Genomic DNA, 17,897 nt, shown 5'->3' with positions numbered 1-17,897 from the left:
GGCAGGCACCCCTTGGGGCACTGCCACCCAACCCACTGTTGTGCCCCTCAGGCTCCCTTTCTGCCCTGAATCTGCCCCAAAGACATTTCAACTTAAGAAATTCTTTAAAAATCAGCCCCTTTCCCAATTCCTTTGGAATCTGGGTGGCAGCAGGCACCCATTGGGGCACTACCACCTGAACCACTCTTCTGCCCCTAAAGCCCCCTTTCTGCCCCCAATCCACCGCAAATAACATCAACATCACACATCAACAACAGCAGAGCTTTGGAAAAAATCAGGCAGATTTCCAAAGGTCATGCACATCCACACACACACACCCCCACTCGAGATGCAACCGATCTACACACAACAGTGTGAAACAACAACAATGAAATGCACACCGCCCCACTGGCCAATGAGGGTAAATTTTTACCCTTAAATTTGCTTAAAAGGAATAAGGAGGCAATTGCCAGCAGATCAGCCCATGCTTTTGCTGGCCAATCTGCGGGCTGGAAGGCCTGGAAATTCAAACAGATGTCAAAACTCAAAATGGATACTGAAGGAGAAAGACTTTCTGCGATTGCAAAATGGAGTTCCAAAACAGCCGAAAGAACAAAACATTTTGTATCCGAAACAGGGACGTTTTGTCTACAAAATTTTCTGTTTTGAGCATTGGGTGTTTTGTTTTGGCTACAAAACAGCTGAAATGGCCTGTTTTGTTCACAAAACGTTTTGTATCTGAAACCAAATGCACATCCCTAATGCAATGCCTGGACAATTTTACTATAGTGATCTAAGATGCTATTGTCCATCTCGGTAGCCAGTAATATTGAACGGAGAAGACAAGATTTTCAGGATTCAGTGTTAAAGCGCCTTGTTCCTCAGTCCTTTCAGACCATCTTACGCAAGAGGATCTCACCTATAATGCTGAATTTGAAAAATGGGTTGGTTCTGCAAGTAAAAAGCTTCCAAAGAAATTCAGATGTAACTCTCTAGGGAGATGGTCACTATCTGGATGGCTAGCAATGTTAAATTGCTCCAGATGTGTTAGTAAACCTGGAGAGATTGCCATGTAATCAGTTGTGGAGAATCTGGAACCAGCCCAGAAGGCATACTTAGCTGGATGGTCATCAGCTGTGGCACCATTTAACAGGTATAGATTTAGTCTATCTAAGGTTTGAGCCAAACATAGACCTGCATAGTTCCCTACTCTATCCTTGAATTGACAGGAAATAAGTGGTAAGGTGACCTCATATGCAGGAGGGAAACACTGAAATTTAGCATACAACAGCTTGTCATCAGTTCCCACTCTGCCATTAAAATCATCAGCAATTACATGTGCTTGTGGAAAAGAGCACTGTAGCTCTTTTATATATCCCTTGAGTTTGGACTAGGGATGTGTACGGAACTGGTGGTGGTGGCAGAGGCGGCGGCAGCGGTGGTGGTGGGGCTCGAAGGTGGGGGGTACCTTTAAGGGTAGGGGAGGTATCCTTACCCCTCCCACCATGTTTCTCCTGTAGGTGCAGCATTTTAAAAGGGTCCGGCGGGGCAGCAGAGTACTTCCCTGCTGCCCCATTGCCTCAGCGGACCGGAAGTGACTGGAAGTACCCGACACGTGTGCACATGTCGGTAAATCATTGGAGAGAGGGCCTAGCTGAGAAGAAATTTCTGAAGGGGTGAGTTTTGACATCTTAGCAGACTCCTCTATAGCTTCTGTGGTAGAAGTCAAAGATTAAACATCCAGCAATAAATTGTTTTCTGAAGCCTCAAATCTGTTAGCTAGTGTAATATTTTCAGTACTTATAGTCTCGTGGGATATCAGGTAGGTATCAGTTTTAAGTTGCTTGGGAAGCTTCTTGTTTTGTCCTGATGGTGAATTTCTACAGCATTTTTTTGCTTCCCATTTTTGGCTGGAGAGGAGATGTACGAGTCACTCAAGGAATTATAGTCAGCCAGGAAGAAAACCTGTCATAAAAGCATCCAAAAACAGATATTGAGTATACAGCAAATAAATCTGATAAAACAGTCATCCAGGCTGAAAGAAAGGGAGACCAAGAAAAAAGTGCAGATTCCAGAGAGGAGCTCACACCAGGAGCTACTTTCTCGCCACCATCTTGGCTCCTCCCCCTGACCACCCAGCATAGAGGATGACATCCCTATACCTAGAAAAGAACCCTTCATAGTAAGTCCAATGTTTCTTTTCCCAGCATGCAGGTGCATGCTTAGTTGCAAAGTAAGCCAGAGTTGGCAAGGATGAGTCAAAGCTGCAAGAAGTCTCACACCGGATAAGCTTAGCTGCCAAGGAAAGACAACACTTTGCTTCTCAGCATAAGCACTTGAGGATGAGGATTGAGCTTTTTAGGAACAGAGCTGGCTAGTCTTGCTCTACTGGCCAATTATTGGATGCCAGCGTGGTGTAGTGGTTAGAGTGCTGGACTAGGACCGGGGAGACCCGAGTTCAAATCCCCATTCAGCCATGAAAACTAGCTGGGAGACTCTGGGCCAGTCACGTCTCTCTCAGCCTAACCTACTTCACAGGGTTGTTGTGAAAGAGAAACTCAAGTATGTAGTACACCGCTCTGGGCTCCTTGGAGGAAGAGCGGGATATAAATGTAATAATAATAATACTAATAATGATGATGATGATGATGATGATGATGCTTTGGCCATAACTGTGCCAGCCACTCTTGTGTCCTTTGCAGCTGGAGGAAATATTTAAAACTGGGTTGTATCTCCACATCAGTGTACCTAATCAAGCAATAACTTTTTTAAAAGCATGCATTTCTTTGGCTTTATAACAGGCTTGCACAACTGGTTATCCACCACATCAAACACAACTCACCAACCATATATTGCTTACCTTGTGCTTCTTAATAGCCCCCCCCCCCCCGCCCTCATTCTTGCAGTCACAAGCAGGCAGCAAAAGCAGGTATTTTAGGGCTGCCGTACCTGGCTGGTGGACTCTGGTTTAGTGTTTCCCAAGGGGATGCAGGCTTAAAGGTCTATATGGAGCTAGTTGCCTATGAAGTTCAACAGAACTACATCAACAGAAGTGACTTGGTTTTAGTTCTATATCATTATTAAAGAAGACCTATTCAAAAAGGTCATCTTTTTATTCAGTTATTAGTGAAAGTGACATCCTTCCAGACTTCCTCCCTTCTGATATACTTATTGAAAGTAGCAGGACCTATTTAACATGTTTTAAAAGTGAAGATATACTAGATAGGCACAATAGGAAGGTAGAATTAGCAGAATTTTAGCTGGAACTAAACTAAGTATGTGTTGCTGGAAGTGCTGAGGTACTAGGGGATGAAGAAGTGGTGGATATTGGGTATTTTCCCCTGCTTTAGCTTTCCAAATAGTTGGGAAACTGAGCTGTGACTGGCTGACAAGGTAGTCCACATCACACCACCACTGCCTGAATATACAGGCTGACATACAGAGCAAGGATGCTTCAGTGCAGTAAGAGAGCACTGACCCCCAAGGGCTGTGCAACCTACAGGGACATATTTTCAAGTGGCACAGAGGGCTTCCTAGGGAAAGGGAGGGCACCAAGAACTGCCACTTCTCTGCTGCACTGATGCAGTTATTTGCGATGTTCTGTTAGGGTGCTCTCTTGCTGCACCAGTGAATCCTTGCTTTGCAAGTCAGCGATTAGTTTGTAGTCCTAAGCTCCTCTGCCAGCCCACTGCCTCAATCTTATCAATCTTTGCTATATGAAAAAGGTTAGGGATATAATCAGTCATAGAGACTGGGATTCTGACTGAGCATAGAGACCGGGATCCTCTACTACCATCCTGAGATACGAGCAGAAAGCACTTCCCTACACAAACATATATGGATGTAAGCATTTCGAACAGCTTTCCTTTGCACTGTAGTGAATCCTACTCTTATGGATCCCCTGGTCTTCAGTAGTAGCTTTGCAGGTGTGCAAAGTGGCCATATTGGGAAGAGCTCCTCTGGAAAATTTTCACTTTATAACAGTTCAGGATTCCCTGAATTTATTTATTCCCTGAAGTATTTATCCTCTTGAGTGAGTACTTCATGTATCTGATGATGTGAGCTCTGGTGCATAAAAGTTTGTGCCACAATAAAATTGTTAATCTTTTAAGTGCCAAAGTCTTTGTTCTAGTTTAAAAGAAAAACAAAACCCCACAAATTCTAATCCTCAGAAAATACAGCTCTTTCGCCACTAGAGGTCTCCAACACCAAGACTTTAACTTGCGGAATGGAGGAAAAAAAAGGCATGCTTGTCAACTCAACAAGTTGTACATCATCAGATGCTGTCTCACCATGTGCACTGCATGCTCCTTATTCTAACACCTTATTATCCAATAAACATCATTAATATTAGAACACTATGGCTCCAAAGAACAGCTTAAAGTAGACCAGTCTGTTGTATCTTACACAATGAACTACTAGCTTTCCGATTCTCCATTGTGTACCTCTAAATTATATAGGATGAAGTTTGAAGGAAAGGCCTGTATAGTTCTGCAAGGACACCAAGTAGCTGCAATTGTCCAAGATTCACCACCATGTGTCTATTATATGTTTAGCAATACACATAACCTTTTAAAAAGCTATAGGAGACCTGTTAGATGGATAACCTGTCTGCTACAGAAAGTGTGCATTGGCCCTAAGTAACCTACAGCTGATACTGGAAAAGGATTGCTTTTCATATGGATATTAGGGATAATTCATCACAAACTATGCCATTGAGGTGTCCCTGTTTGTCACTCGCTGCAACTGTCCCTAATTTGGTTTAAATTGGTTAGACAGTCCACAAATTAGCCCACTTGTGCCTCATATGTTCACATGGCTGCCATCTTGAATTGGAGTGGATGACATCATCACACACCACACCATTTTGGCATCCCTATGTGTCCCTGAAGCTGTAGAAAATTTGGTTCAAATTGGTTAAGTGGTTCACAAGTTAGCCCACTTGTGCCTTAAAACTTTATGCATCTACCATCTTGGATCAGGGTGGATGACATCATCACAAACTACACCATTTAAGTGTCCCCATGTGTCCCTACAACACGTTGCAAAGTTGATAGGGAGGGGGAAACACATAAACACACATACAGAATGCCGGGTGATCTCATAAACCTATTGGAAAGTAGTTGAAAAGTAAGGGCTGTCCTTGTAGTAGCAAGGCATATTGTGGAAGAAGAAAGCTGCAGATGCCAAACACTCACAATAATGCAGTAATTCAAATAATGAGGTAATTCAGCTCATATCGTGGTAGTCTTATATTCAAAGGATTGTAGATTCTGTATCCTCAAGGTGTCAAATAAATTTTCCAAGGAGACTTGGTGATTCACTGGGTCTGACTAGCTTATTTTAAAAAATCTGTGTTGACTGCTTTTATTATCTGAACACACTGCCATGAACACTAACCATGCTTCATGGTTGGCATAGTGTGCTGAGCTGCTATTTCTATTACGTGGTGAAATGATCATCTAATTAAAGATGTATTAATTTGACCAGAAGAAATTAAAGAAATATCCCATCGATTATGAAAGGGTGGCCCTTTCAGAAACTCATAGGGCTGCCTCAACGTGTATAATATACATCCATAGATAAGTGGAGCTTTACCTTTGGGAGAGCACTGAGTGGGACTATTTATGCAAAACAACATACCTGCTTCCAAGACCAGAAGAGATCTGAAACATGTTCTTCCTGTAGAGATCCTAGTTTGGAGTTTCAGGAAAGATGTGGAAAATGAAATTGTTGAAACAGTGTTAGTCAGTGCATGGATGAGTGACTGGGAACTCAGATATGCTGCCTTGAGTCCTATGATAGAAGAAAGGTGGGATATAAATGTAATTTCTAAAATGGAATGCTCAAGCTGGGTTCCATGTTCTGGAACCTTGGTATGCATGCATAGCCTACAGAAGGCTTTTATACTTTCTAGGGTTGCTAACCTACCTGGCTTTGAAGCTAGAAACTGAGGTTACAATACTGTTTACCCAATACTGGGTGAGCAGATGTGACTTTGAAATTTTTTTTTTAATTGTCAGAGATGAGGAGGCTCTTATTTCAGCAGGGAGCGCATTCCAAAGCTTTGGGGCAGCAGCACAGAAGGCCCGTCCCTGAGTAGCCACTAGACGAGCTGGTGGCAACTGCAGATGGACCTCTCCTGATGATTTCAATGGGCGGTGGGGTTCATAATGAACATTATGAAAGATGTGAAGAGGAGATGTGAAGAGGAGGAAAATAATTGAGACTATTCTGACTAGCCTTCCAATTAATGTGGGTGTTTTCCGGAAAGACAGGTCATGTGTGCTTAATGTTCCTTCTTATCTCAGCCTGCCTAGTCTTCCTTCCCTTAAATTTCCCCTGCATTCTTGCACTATGTAGTCACGGGTGGAGGCCATCTAAACAGTGGGGGTGGGGAGGCCGCAGGATGCCAGGTCAAGTTCCTTCCCACAGGATGCTAGGTTGGGCGTGTCTGCCCTGCACAGCTTTGTAGATACCAGTAGTGGGTAAGTTTGCCACTGGTTAAAGAGATATTTTCCTGCCCCCATCACCACGACCCCCCGCACTCTCCAACTGCTACTGAGTGAACTTGAGTATAAAGATGCTACTTTTGTCTCCATCATATGGGATTTGTTGAACATTAGTCACAAAAAGCCCTCTTAACAGTAATAAGCAAAATCATACTTATTCTAAAACATTAAAACATTAAAGTAAGTTAAATAGCCCAAGCTTCACAAGGGTCTTGATAGGGATAGAGATAGATAATACAGGCATAGGAGTGCCTGTATATTATGGGTGGAGAAGTAAAACAACTATCTATAATGTTATTTCACCTGTGAATCCCCCCAACCTTCTGTGGCTTCTCAAAGCTTTCCCATTGCATTATTTGTGCAAAGAGACCTTTTACTCTCAGAATTGCTTGCTCATCAAGTGCGTCAGGGGTTTTTATTGAATCTGCGGGATTACAAGCAGCAGAAGCTGAAAAGTAAAGTAAAGTTTGACATCGAGTTAGTGTCAACTCCTGGCAACCGCAGAGCCCTGTGGTTTTCTTTGGTACAATACAGGAGGGGTTTACCATTGCCATCTCCTGTGCAGGACATGAAACCTCAAGATGACAGTTGGGTCTTCCCACCCACCCATCTTTATAATGGAATTTTATACATCCCAATAGGGAAGTCTAGACTGACTGAAATATTTTGGGAAAGGTCTCTTTAGATGGTCTATCTACTGTGCAATTCTCTTTCATGGTTTTCTCAAAGTAAATATGTTTTGGATTTCTACAAATTAAGAAAATAGCTTTCATGGCAGGGGTAGGCGACCTTTGGCACTCCAGTTGTTGCTGAACTACAACTCCCAGGATCCCCAGCCATAATGAATTTAATGTTCATTATGAACCCCACCGCCCATGAACCCCACCGCCCATCAGGAGAGGTCCGTCTGCAGTTGCTACTGGCTCGTCTGGTGGCTACTCGGGGACAGGCCTTCTATGCTGCTGCCCTGAAGCTTTGGAATGTGCTCCCTGCTGAAATAAGAGCCTCCCCATCTCTGACAATTAAAAAAAAAAATCTTTTAAGACACATCTGTTCACCTAGGCTTTTAATTAAATGCCATTTTTACTGTCATTTATTTTAACCAATATTTTAATTTATCTGTTTTCATTATTAGTTTTAATTAATGTTTTAACTTTTCTGTTATTTTGTTGTTGTAAACCGCCCAGAGATGTTTGAGCGGTATATAAATATGTTAAACAAACAAACAAATAAATAAATAAATGTCTTGAAAATAAGGAGGAGCAGGCTCAGTCATATAGGACTTGGCTCCTCAGCAGTGGCCGTTTCTATTCTGCTTCATTTTACTGGTAGGCCTCAGTGGTCATGTTCAAGAGTATACTATGGTCCAACCTTGTTCTTCCTAAGAGGGAAGGGCTGCTGCGTTCCTTGTAAGGGCCAGAGGGCCCAGGACTTTTAACAGTTGTGTGACAGGTAGACATTCAATATATTATATGTGTAGCCCTCTGTTAGATGTGGATGGAGAGTGAGTTGAATTATTTTTTGGCCCTTGAGAGATGCTGTAGGAGAGAGACTGAGGGAGAAGAATTCTGAGAGAAAAAGTAGAAGAGAGGAGAAGCTAGATTTCTAGAAAAGATGAATTTATCAAGTATTTAAGATGGGAAGAGCTCAGAAGGGACGGAGACTAGGAGACTGAAAGAAGCTTGTGGCAACATTCTGCTATCCATCAGCTATAGTGTCAGCACTTGTGGACTGAGGCCTGAAACTGCAGTCAGGCCTAGGATCTGCTTCATTATCCATCTTGTAGAATATAAACTTCTATGAGACTCCTTCTTTGGAACTGTTTGCTTTCATCCTCATGACCAATCAACTTCTGAGGGAATTAAGGTACAGTGTGTGTTTGATTAATAAATATGAACAATTCATTCAATCTGATTTATAAATATTATTGTTTGACCATATATGCTTTCTTTTCATTGTCTCTGAATTCATTTCTGTGTTGGTCTCTGCCATGTGGACACAGACTAATTGTGCTGATTGTAGTTGTTGCCTGCTGAGATACCAGTACTCACCATATGCTCAGAAGCACATGGTAACCAAATTCTTCTTAAACATTGCTGTAACACTAATCCCCAGCTCTTGCTGTTGCCACCAGCCTATGCAAGTAGTGGATTGGAGCATAGAGGACCTAGCCAAATTGTGTTTCCATGGTTGTGGTTTTGTAACCTGCTCTCCTCCTTTTTAAAGGTCCTGTTCGCCACTCCTTGCCTGAACTGGTTTGGCGCCAAACCTGTGCACAACCCTCAGTTTGTGCACATCCCTATTTAGAAGTAGAAATCAGATCCATGTTTGGTCCTCCAAAACTTAGCCGTTTGGCCGAAACTGGGCCACTAGCCTCCCCCATCCAGGTCTCAGTTATACAAGCCAGGTTGGCTCCCTCATCCATGATCAAGTCATGGATGATTTTGGTCTTATTCTGAACTGACCTGGCATTGCAAAGGAGCAAGGTTAGGTTCTGTGGGAAGCTGGAACTGCTCCCCGAGGCCAGAGAGCTGACAGGGCAGCCGGAAGTGGAAACAGTTACTAAATTACTGGTTTGCCTTCCCCTGTAACGGCCAGCTGCTCTGCCAATGCCAATTCTTCTATTCTCCACCACAACAGTAATAGCTGCCCCAGAGCCACTGGACACATACCCGGCATCATTCTGCCCAAGAGAACCCAAACACATGACAACAAAGTCACGTTGCGGTTGGATTACTGTAACGCGCTCTACGTGGGGCTGCCCTTGAAGAATATCCGGAAACTGCAGCTAGTGCAAAACGCAGCAGCGAGGGTGTTATCTGGAGCTGCCCGTTGGGAACATATCACCCCCATTTTGAAAAAGCTGCACTGGCTGCCGGTTCGTTTCCGGGTCCAATTCAAGGTGCTGGTTTTGACCTTTAAAGCCCTTAACGGTTTGGGCCCGGGGTATTTGAGGGACTGCCTGCTCCCAAGGGTTGCTGCCCGCTTGACAAGGACATCTGAGGGGGCCCTGCTCCGGGTGCCGACAATGAGGGAGGCCCGGCTTTCGTGCACTCGGGACAGGGCCTTCTCTGTTGCTGCCCCTAGACTCTGGAATGCTCTCTCGGTGGCCATTTGTTCCTCAGACTCCATCACGGCTTTTAGAAAGCTTTTAAAGACTTGGCTTTTTACCCAGGCTTTTACATGATCGTTTTTACTGCGGCTTCTCTGTGTTTTTATCTGTTATTTGTTGTCATGTTTTTATGCTTGTTTATATGTTTTTAGCTTGATGTTTTTATTGCTTGATGTTTTTACTGCTTTTATTGTATGTTTTAATTTTTGTAAACCGCCTTGGGGTTTTCTTTTAACGAAAGGTGGTATAGAAATGTAAAAATAAATAAATAAATAAATAAATAAACAAAAGGCCTGGTACAGCCCAATTTAAGGGAGGACTAACAACATTCAACCCAGACCTCCAAGCCCACCTTATAACTCCCTCCCCCCAGATCCCAGACCCACACCAAAGGCCCAGTACCAAAGGCTGCCCCCCTTTGGTGGCTGGCTTTGGCGGCTGCCTACAGGCGGTCCGCTGGCGTGCCTTCCTCCAATATATGCTGCCAAGGACTCCAGAAATCTCTCCTCTCACAAGAGATCTCTGATCCTTAGGGACAGGTGGAACAAGTCAAGCGCTCAGGTAGAAGGCACAGGTGGAATAGGGCAGCAATCAGGCTGCCACAAGCTGGTCCTTCAGAAGGTCTGGGGCTGCAAAAACAAACCTTCTTGGCCGAGACAGAAATGCACAGGCAGGGTGAGGCGGCTGTTTGTCAGGAGGAGTCAGGGAGAAGATAGAATCTACCCACTTCCACTCTTCACTCTCTCCGACCTCCCAGATGCTCTAAGTGTGCCTTCCTCCAATATATGCTGCCAAGGACTCCATAAGAGAATGGTGAATCAATATAATTTTATGGAAACCAGAGAGATACTCTGCTCAGTGGAAGAGTGCATGTTTTATATGCGTATAATTCCAGACTGAATCACCCATCAAATATTCAGGGAGGGTAAAATGAGGCATTACTTTAAGCATGCACTATGCAGCTTCAAACTTGTTTTTCTCTATGTAAAATAGTGTGTGCAGGCCAGGCAGATCCAGATTGGGGTGGCAGGTTTAAACCTTTGCCCTTCCCATGGTTCCAGTCCAGACTGGACTCTCTCTTGCACTGTTTGACCTGGGGAGATCTCATTGACACTAATCCAGATTCATCCTCCCCACAAACTATTTTACAAAGAAGAAACAAGCATGCAGCTGCATAGTGCCGGCTTAAAGTAACGTGTCTTTTGATCCTCAATACAAGGTCTGGGAAACTACATTGGCTTAAGACTCTGGAGAGCTTCTACCAGTCAGAGTAAACAATACTGAACTAGATAGCCAAGGGCTTCGGTTGTGTGTTGTGTGTGTGTGTGTGTGTGTGTGTGTGTGTGTGTGTACACACACACACATATATACTGACTAACAATTACACAACTAGTAAAAATTGTACAGGAGTATATGTTTATTTAACATATTTATATACCACCCCAAACCTGCGTCTCTGGGCGGTGTACAACAAAAACAATGCAAATTAAACACAATTTTAAAAATGATTAAAACATTAAAATCATTTAAAACCCAACATTAAAAACCATTAAAACTATAAACCGAATTAAAAGCCTGGGTGAACAAATGTGTCTTCAGTGCCTTTTTAAAAGTTGCCAGAGATGGGGAGTCTCTTATTTCAATATCTCATTGAAGTTTCACCACAGCCAAACACTGAGGTAGGGGACTGCGTGGGCCCAAGTTAAAGAACTCATTACTCACAGGAGAAGCAATGGGTAATTCCAAACTTTCTTTTCCCCTGAGGCATGCTTCATAATTCAAATGTAATTCATATCTTAGATTATCTTTTGTATAGACGATTACTTCAGGAAGTTATAAACAAAATGCGACCTCAATGAGTGTAAGTTCAGCAAATTCAAGCCAAAGGAACCAGAGACATAAGATGAGCCTAAGTATTACAGTAACATACAACACACCCACAAATGCATAATTAGAACCCATTGATAGCATCCACACCCACCAGGAACCTTGTTTTGCCATTGTATCTATGCGCTTCTAAGTCAGGGAAGAGAGGAGGGAACAGCACGGCAGCAGCAACAGCATAATCTGAGGATTTTACAGCATAAATAGAAGCTGAATTTAAAATGGTAAGTGGCTGATATGGCATACAGATGCTTAGAGCAGTTTATCTGATGTGAGAAAATAAGATAAATTAATGAGTGTAAGAAAATGAAAATGCAGGTTGAATTATTCAGCTATTACAAGAGACTAACACAAAGAACAGAGGGTTAAAAAAGAATTCTAAAAGGAACTGGCAGGCAATTCCTAGCTTGTGCAGGCAATGCTATATACATCAGGGTGCAAAACCCAAATAACCTGGTGGGCCAGAACCACTCATGACTTAGAGTGTAGGGGGCTAAGGCAAATGTTCAGCCCATAATTATTACATTAACATTAATTATTAAATATAAATGAAAGCAACTACTACTCATTAAAAATATTAATGAAATGAATTATTAGATACAGCCTGAGGAGAAAAGAGGCTGTTAGCACTCTTCCTTCCTTCCCAGGGGCATATCTAGGGTGAGGCAGGCAGGGCACGTGCCCCGGGCACCACGGCCACCACGCATGCTCAAATGGCCTCTGCGAGGCCCTAGGCCATGCCAGGCCTCACAGAGGCCATTTGAGAATGCGCGGTGGCCATTTTGATTGTAGTGGCCATTTTTTTAAAAAAAACTTTTTAAAAAATAGACACTGCACATGCTCAAATGGTTCCTGTGAGGCCTTAGAGGCCAGCGGGGGGAGGGGGAAACTTTGCAGACCCTCCCATGGCCTTTAGGAAGCCCCCCAAAGGGGCTACAGATATATATATTTTAAAATATAATATAAGTCACTGTACACATATTTAGTTTGGCACTATGTACAGAGAATCAGGGCTTGTGAATACTGAGCTGAAGCTTATCAGCTACAATTGTATTCATTTGCTCTTACTTTGCTTCTTGTGATAAGTGAGTTAAATGTGATGTCTTAATAATATGGCTATTAATGATGAGTTTGTCTTTGAATCAGTGTGAAATCCTTAGTATTAAGGCCCACTGGGAGTTTATTGCTCTTTTTCCTCTCATTTTAACTGTCTTTCTGAAATACTAGAATATATTCCAAGCAGGGACACAGTTTTCTCTGCATATTCTTTAATTATTTTCAGAGTATCTGGGAAAAGTCAAATTCTCCATTTATTTTTAAAACTTATGTAATAGTGATGCTACAATGCATCGTAGAGAATTAGACAGGCACTTCTGTTTAGTTTTCCAAGTACACCTCCACATGGTATTTGGGTATTTCATGAGCCCCAGCATACTGAAATTTGTAGTTTTCCAGCATTTTTTGGTCTTGCTACATCCACTGCTAAATAGTTTTTGAAATATAAAAGATTAACGAGCTTGATTTGTATTTTTCAGCTGATATTATGGTAGAGTTATCTGAAAGATGGGTGTCAGCCACCTCTGGGGCCAGGAAAAAAGTCCCTGTGGATTGGGTCCGGTCCCCAGGCCTTATGTTGTGCAAGTCTGCTATACACACTCTGGTGATGCGCAGACAGGAAAACTATTGACAATCTTTATATAGCTGATCTCTATTTCTGCATAGTTGATGAAAAGCTTTAGTTCTTCATCAAATCATTTACACTTCCCACCCCAACCCCATTCTAAACTGCTATCCTAGTGTCACTTTCAGGGTGTATATAAGCTCCTTGACCTGACCTATAATTGCTTTGCCAAGTTATTAAAGTCCAAAGATTTTGCAACATAGGAGGAGTGTTTTGTCTCGTGCTGTTTTCTTGTGCCACATACAGAAAGACAAAGGCATTCCCACAATGTTTGCTACTGAGTGGCAAGTGGGGGGAGTGGGGGGAGGGGGGAGAGAAGCCTGCTTGCCGCCACCACTACAGGGGGTCACCTGTTCACCCTGGCAGTGAAGATTATGGGTAGTATGAGTGGTGGGGCTGTGGTGGGACAGCGGCAGGCAAAGACGGCAGCGATGGGCAATGGGGTAGCTGTGGGCACCAGCAGGAGCCCTTGTGGGCCCAGGGACATTTGCACCCCCTTGTCCAATGCACACTACACCCCTGATGGGGCAAACAAGCTCAAACTTAATCCAGATAAGATGGAAGTGCTATGGGTTGGTAAAACTGATCATCCAAGTATTGAGGTAAATCTGGTCTTGGATGGGGTCACACTCCCTTTGAAAGACAAAGTCTATAGCTTGGAGGGTGTTTCTGGACCTGACACTGCCCTTGGAGGCACAGGTGGTAGCTGTGTGTAAGGGTGCCTTTTACCAGCTATGGCTGGTACGCCAGCTGTGACCTACTTGGAGAAGTTCAGATCTGGCCTCAGTCACTCATGCTTTGGTAACATCCAGATTGGACTACTGCAGTGTGCTCTACATGGAGCTGCCTTTGAAGACAGTTCGGAAGCTTCAGCTGGTCTAAGATGCTGCTGCAAGGATGCTCGTGGGTGCAAGTCACTTCATGAGTGTCACACTCATCCTGAGGCAGCTTTATTGGTTACTGGTCTGCTTCCAGGCTAGAATCAAGGTCCTGGTCTTAGGGATGTGCACGGTCCGGAGAAGTCCGGACCGGCACCGAAGGGGGGCCTTGTTTTTAGGGCGGGGAGGGCTTGCTTAGCCCTCCCGCCTCCTTGCCCCCGCCAGCGCCCGTATTTAACATTATAGGGGCGCTGGAAACCAGCCGCCCCCCCCCCCGCCGCCACCCGCCGCCGCCGCGAAATCACTCTTAAAAACATCCAGCCCTCCCTCCCTCCCAGGTAGACCGGGCCTCCGGAGAACGGCGTGGTTTGCGGCGCGCGCATGCGCGCGCGCGCGCAAGCCACCATTCTCCCGGAGGCCTTCCTAGCGAGAGGAGCTCTGTGCCGGAGCTCCTCTCGCTTAGTATCTACCGACCGGGTGAGCGACTGGGTGGGTGGGTGGGGGGGCGGGCGGGCAGCTAGCTGGGAGGGAGGGAGGGCTGGATGTTTTTAAGAGTGATTTCGCGGCGGCGGCGGTGGCGGCGGCGGGGGGGGGCGGCTGGTTTCCAGCGCCCCTATAATGTTAAATACGGGCGCTGGCGGGGGCAAGGAGGCGGGAGGGCTAAGCAAGCCCTCCCCGCCCTTAAAGATATACCCCCCACCCGGACCCGAACCAGCCCAGTCCGAACCGGTCCGGCAGTTCGGCCATTCTTTGGAATGGCCGCCGGACCGGTTCGGGCACACCACTACCTGGTCTTGACCTGTAAAGCTCCACATGGCTTGAGGCCGAGGTACCTATTGGACTGCATTGACCCATATGAACTTGCCAGGGCTCTCTGCTCATCATTTCAGACCCTGCTCATGGTCCCACCACTAACAAAGTTTCGGTTGGTGGGGAATAGAGACAGGGTATATTGGGTTGTGGCCCCTCCCCAAAGAGCTTCACCATGCTCCCTCCTTCAGTTTTTTTTTAAGAAACAACTGAAAAGGCTAAAGAATCTTTTAAATGTTTTATCTGCTGCTGATATCTGGTAGGTGCTTTAGTTTTTATAGTTCTCCATTTTTAGCTTTTAAAACAACCTTTAATTTGAAACGTTTACAAAATTGTAATTTTAATTGTTGTTTTAACCTGGGCTTTTAAGTTTTTTAACTTAACTGGTTTAATTTTATTGGTCTCATGTTTTACATTGTATCTGTTTTAGTAATGCTGTGAGCCACCCCGAGCAGTAGTGAACTGGAGGGGCGAGGTATAAATATTTTAATATTTATATTTATTTATAAATAAAGAAATACAAAGTCAAAGTCAAATAGCACTAGCAGAATGTATTTTAAAAACACCCCCCCCCCCGCAAAAAGACCCCTTTGGCTGACATCAGACTAATGCTGCACTTGCACAAACATGTTGCGCTAGCACAAGGATTTTGCACTAGCTAGCTCTGCTAAGTCAGAACTTGCATTCTAGAATCATGTTGCGCTGGTGTAACATGGAGCACAACATGGCTGTGAAGACAAACTCCAATCCTTGGTCTGTACATAAGAGAGGCATCACCAAAATGCAGTTGTCGGCGGCATAACTTGTTATAAACCGAACGTAACAGTCAGAGTTAGGGGAGGGGAACTGTGGGTCCATTTTTTCTTTTAACTCCAGTTCCCTGGGTCCAGACATTTGGCTAGCAAAACCAGAGCTGAATGGAGCTTTGGTTTTGTGTTTCATCTGAATCCAGCCATAATATGCAGAATATGGTCGTCGTAGTCATAGCAGTAGTAGTACGGTTTCCGACCAGCATAAAGCAACATTATATACATACATACAGATGTCTATATATGCACAGTATCATACTAAATACTCAGCCCAGCTATTTTTACATTACATATACATTCTTAGAAGTCAAGATCTGTTAGTGAATTATCATAGATGAGCCCCTGGTGGCGCAGTGGTAAAAACTGCCGCCCTGTAACCAGAAGGTTACAAGTTTGATCCTGACCAGGGGCTCAAGGTTGACTCAGCCTTCCATCCTTCCGAGGTCGGTAAAATGAGTACCCAGAATGTTGGGGGCAATATGCTAAATCATTGTAAACCGCTTAGAGAGCTTCGGCTATAGAGCGGTATATAAATGTAAGTGCTATTGCTATTGCTATTGCTATTGCTATAGCAGCAATGCAGAACTTAGCTACATTATATGTTAACATAGAGGCTTGATTAGACAAAAGATATAAAACACATATTTCATCCCCATCACCCAGCCTCCTTTCTAAGGATGGATATAACAACATAGCTTGTACGTCCTGAGAGAAACTACAGTGTTACAAGACATGCTAATTTAAATTACCTTTGCCTCACTAGGGTAGAGAGACATTCTTGATAAGGAATCTCATTTTATCTCCCCTTAGGACAGCAGATGGTAATGTATCAAAATGGGCAAGTGTGAATACTCTTCGATATTTGGCAATTGAAATAGCCATACTATATGTAATTGGTTTTACAATACGTGGATATCTCCATGACCTTAAACATAGTGATACCATGCCCAGCTGTTGTTGCCACTCCATACCCATCACTCTCTGTCTTAATACCGTTTTTGCTTGTTCATGTCCCATGATTTTAAGACCTTCAGCTGTAAAATCATATATGGCAAGCTTTTTCTTCAGCGTCTACTTCCATATTGACTTAAAGGCATCTTTTAATATTAAATATGAATAGGACTAATCCTTCAGCAGTTATGTTCTAACTTTACCCAATAATCAGGCAGTCAATAAATTTGTTAAATGTGGGCAGAACTGGCAAATGGGTCCATTGAGCACTATAAGATTTAAGGACAGCTAAATTTTTCTGGATTTAGTCAAACTATTAAAGACAAGTTGTTCCAGTAAGAACTCATCAGCCTACTTTCCTTTCACTGTCTCTACATCTGGACTAAATTTGGTACAAATCAAGGTCCACAAGTTAGATCTCCTGCGCATCAAATGTTCATATGTCTGCTATCTTGGATCAGGGTGGATGTCATGATTAAAAACTGCACTATTGAGGTGTCCCAGTGTTCTGGGATCACCCACTACAGGTGTTCCAAATTTGGTTCAAATTGGTTAGACAGTCCTCAAGTTGCGCCTCAAAAGTGTACGCGTCTGCCATCTTGGTTTGGCGTGGGTGACATCATCACAAACTATGCCGTTGAGGTGTCCCTATGTGTCACTCACTGCAACTGTACCTAATTTGGTTTAAATTGGTTAGATAGTCTACAAATTAGCTTGCTGGCACCTCAGATGCTCACACGGCCGCCATATTGAATTGGAATGGATGACATCATCACACACCATGCCATTTGGGCATCTCTGTGTCCCTACAGCTAGGTTAGGTGGTTCACAAGTTAGCCCACTTGGGCCTCAAAGTTTATGCGTCTGCCATCTTGGTTTGGGGTGGATGACATCATCACAAACTACATTGTTGAGGTGCACCTATGTGTCCCTACAACTGTTCCCAATTTGGTTCATATTGGTTCAGGCATTGTGAAGTTGATTGGCGGGGGGGACACACGGATGGACACACACATAGCATGCCGGGTGATCTCATAAGCCTACTGGAAAGTAGGCTAAAAAATGAGTGAATATTTTCTCCTTCTGGAATAATGACACACTTACTTTATTTATGTTGGCTTAACATGTATATTTAAATGTATTACAGATTACCAAAGTCTGGATTGCTGCCCTTTTTTTCTTTGGCACAGGACAAGGTGAGGCAATATTTTATACATTATGCCTTTCTAGAGATGCTATAAAATGTAAAATTTAAACAAATGAATAATAAAATCAGTTAGA

At 43.7% G+C, this 17,897-nt stretch overlaps 1 protein-coding gene across 8 annotated transcripts in view; it reads left to right on the top strand.

The window, feature by feature from the left end:
* Positions 1-6,142: 6,142 nt before the first annotated feature.
* The window catches only part of LOC128352213 (pancreatic lipase-related protein 2-like), a 46,481-nt gene continuing 34,726 nt past the window's right edge, over positions 6,143-17,897 (top strand). Inside the window, exons 1-3 of one of the 8 annotated variants that reach the window (XM_053312582.1) lie at positions 6,143-6,234; positions 11,420-11,711; positions 17,764-17,812. In XM_053312582.1, the coding sequence (XP_053168557.1) occupies positions 11,709-11,711; positions 17,764-17,812 (52 nt within the window). In that variant the 5' untranslated portion in view covers positions 6,143-6,234; positions 11,420-11,708. Of the gene's footprint in view, positions 6,235-6,333; positions 6,468-6,914; positions 7,220-7,779; positions 8,358-8,886; positions 11,712-15,286; positions 15,332-17,763; positions 17,813-17,897 lie in introns of those variants that run through there. The other 7 variants (XM_053312587.1, XM_053312584.1, XM_053312583.1 and 4 more) reach the window with 7 other exon arrangements.

The sequence above is a fragment of the Hemicordylus capensis genome, chromosome 3 (assembly GCF_027244095.1).
Source record: "Hemicordylus capensis ecotype Gifberg chromosome 3, rHemCap1.1.pri, whole genome shotgun sequence".
NCBI classification, from domain to species: domain Eukaryota; kingdom Metazoa; phylum Chordata; class Lepidosauria; order Squamata; family Cordylidae; genus Hemicordylus; species Hemicordylus capensis.
Note: the sequence above shows the minus strand (reverse complement) of the source record. Positions and strands in the feature narration are given on the sequence as shown.